This window comes from Bison bison, unplaced genomic scaffold (assembly GCF_000754665.1).
Source record: "Bison bison bison isolate TAMUID 2011002044 unplaced genomic scaffold, Bison_UMD1.0 scf7180017845407, whole genome shotgun sequence".
NCBI classification, from domain to species: Eukaryota; Metazoa; Chordata; class Mammalia; order Artiodactyla; family Bovidae; genus Bison; species Bison bison.
Genome location: NW_011475980.1, coordinates 75,016 through 77,290, shown reverse-complemented (window position 1 = coordinate 77,290; position 2,275 = coordinate 75,016). Strand labels below are relative to the sequence as shown.

Sequence of the window (2,275 nt, the reverse complement as noted above, 5' to 3'; positions counted from 1 at the left end):
TGTTGGGGTGTCCGTGAAGGTGGAGGTACTGGCAGTGTTGGGGTGTCCTTGAAGGTGGAGGTACTGGCAGTGTTGGGGTGTCCTTGAAGGTGGGGTACTGGCAGTGTTGGGGTGTCCGTGAAGGCGGGGTACTGGCAGTGTTGGGGTGTCCTTGAAGGCGGAGTACTGGAAGGGTTGGGGTGTCTGTGAAGGTGGGGTACTGTCAGTGTTGCGGTGTCCCTGAATGTGGGGTACTGGCCGTGCCAGGGTGTCCTGTGTAAGTGGGGGTGCTCTCCTGCTCTAGGACCACTTCTGGGAGCCCAGCACTTGCTGGGGCTCGGGGTGGGGTGCAGCAGACACTGCATGTACACGTGCCGTTCTGACCCGTCCCCTGGCCCACAAGCCTGCTGGCCAGGGACGACACAGGTCCCGCCTGTGGGTGGACAGCCCGCAAGGGCCCTGCTGGCAGGAGCATCTGAGGCTGACCCCCCGCAAGTGCTCTCGTCCAGGACCCAGCATCCCGGAACACAGCTGCCTCCTCATCGGTTAGGACCGACTCTGCTCTCGAGAAGCCGCTCCGGGGCGGTTCCAGCCGCATTTACAGAGGAGCACGACCCCAAGGCCAGTGAGAAGCCAGTGCCCGCAGCATGCGTCCAGAGCCTGGGCCCCGTGTGTCTGGAAGCAGGAAGTGTGACCAGGAGGCTCCCCGCCACGTGGGCCCGCTCTGGGAGCCTCCAGCGGCCCTGGAGGGTGGTCCGAGGGCACGCCCACCAGCAGCAGGACCCAGGCGCACGTCTGGCTCCAGCAGGCCACGCCCAGTGGGCCAGACTCAGGATGACGAAGACGAGACACCTGGGGACAAACGCCTGGGGAGGGGGGCAGAGAGGGCTCTGCGTCCTGCAGGAAGGCCGCACGGGTCCAGGGAGGGACCCCTGCTGCCGGACAGGGCAGCCTCTTGCCGTCGCGGGCCGTTCCACGGCACACATGCGCGACGGCCATGGCAGCAAGGATGATGAAGACTGTGCAGTGGCCCAGGACGTGGCCTTCCAGAACTCCCAGCCTGGCTCCCAGCCCAACCCCGAACCAGCAAGGACCAAAACATGGTCAGAGGGCAAGGACATGCCCGCAGCTTGGGGCTGTTTGATGGCACCCCAGCCACGGTCCAAGTGGAGATGGTGACTTGCCCCTGGAGACAGCCAGGGCTTGACCGTCCCAATGAGACCCAGGGGCCAGGGCCAAATCCCCACTGATGGCTGCGGAGCCACAACTGTCTCCGAAGGAGGTGCCCTCTTCCCGGCAGCCAGGCGGCAGCGGGCTCCTGCCGGGAGACTGAGGAGGAGCCTGGGCCATTGCTCTGGGCCTAGAAGGACGGGCAGGGGGTGATCTCTGCTCCCTGGAGGCTAGGTGGGGCGCACGGTGTCTGAGAAAGGAACCCGGGAGCCCGGTACCCCTCCCAGGATGCTGAGAGCTGAGATGGCCCCTGACGGTTGGGGTGCTCAGGCCACCGAGCCAGCAAGTGGAGAAGAGGCTGCTTTAATGCTGGGGTGAGGTGTTCCCACCACAGAGAACAGGGTCAGGGCTTGCTGCAGGTAAACTGCCTCCCCCAGTTCAAACACTGACATCCTTACCCCCAGGACCTTGGAATGTGAGTGCTGTTTGGAGTGGGGGCCTTTAAAAAGGCGACTGGTAACAGTGGGGCCCTGGGCACCAAGCCCTGAGGCAGGGGGATGGGCGCTGATCTTGGGGTTCACATGGAGAATGGCCAAACCAAAACCCTTGCCCAGGATAAGGCAACTGGTGGGCCCGGATACCTGTGTGCTTCATGTGGACGGGGCAGCAGGTTCAGGGCGGGTCGGGGGACGACCAGACCTTGCCTTCCATCTGCTCAGCCAGGCCTGCACTGCCCCCCACCCCCCGAGCCGAGGCGGCTCTGGGAGGGCAGCAGATGGCGGGGGCAGGGGTCGGGCCCATTTCTGCTGGGGGTGCTCCTCTCCTCACCGGGGGCCTCTCCACACCTTGCTCTGCGGGCTCCATCTGTCCTGGGATGCAGGTGAGGTGGGGAGGAGCCCCAGGGTTCTGCACCACCCCTGTGGCTTCCCTGCCCTCTGCCCACACGTCCGTCCACGGCCCCTAGGGTGTCCTCGTCTGGACATGCCATCTGTTTCCTCTCGGGGCCAGATAAGCAGCCCAGATGGCTGTGGAGTGGACGCTGTCAGCCTCTCTCCGCTGGACAGTCTGGCCCAGGCAGCCTGGAAAGCCCCGCCGGCGGGTCCAGGGGGCAGTCTGGCTGGGCCTC

The 2,275-nt window shown here is 65.2% G+C and overlaps 1 protein-coding gene across 1 annotated transcript in view; it reads right to left on the bottom strand.

Moving 5' to 3' along the window:
- Positions 1-29: 29 nt before the first annotated feature.
- IDUA (iduronidase, alpha-L-) overlaps positions 30-2,275 on the bottom strand; it is a gene marked incomplete at its 3' end in the record, with an annotated part of 19,939 nt that continues 17,693 nt past the window's right edge. Inside the window, exons 11-13 of the mRNA XM_010834332.1 lie at positions 693-831; positions 307-412; positions 30-165 (exon numbers count right to left, since the gene is read on the bottom strand). Of these exons, the coding sequence (XP_010832634.1) occupies positions 30-165; positions 307-412; positions 693-831 (381 nt within the window). The remainder of the gene's footprint in view (positions 166-306; positions 413-692; positions 832-2,275) is intronic.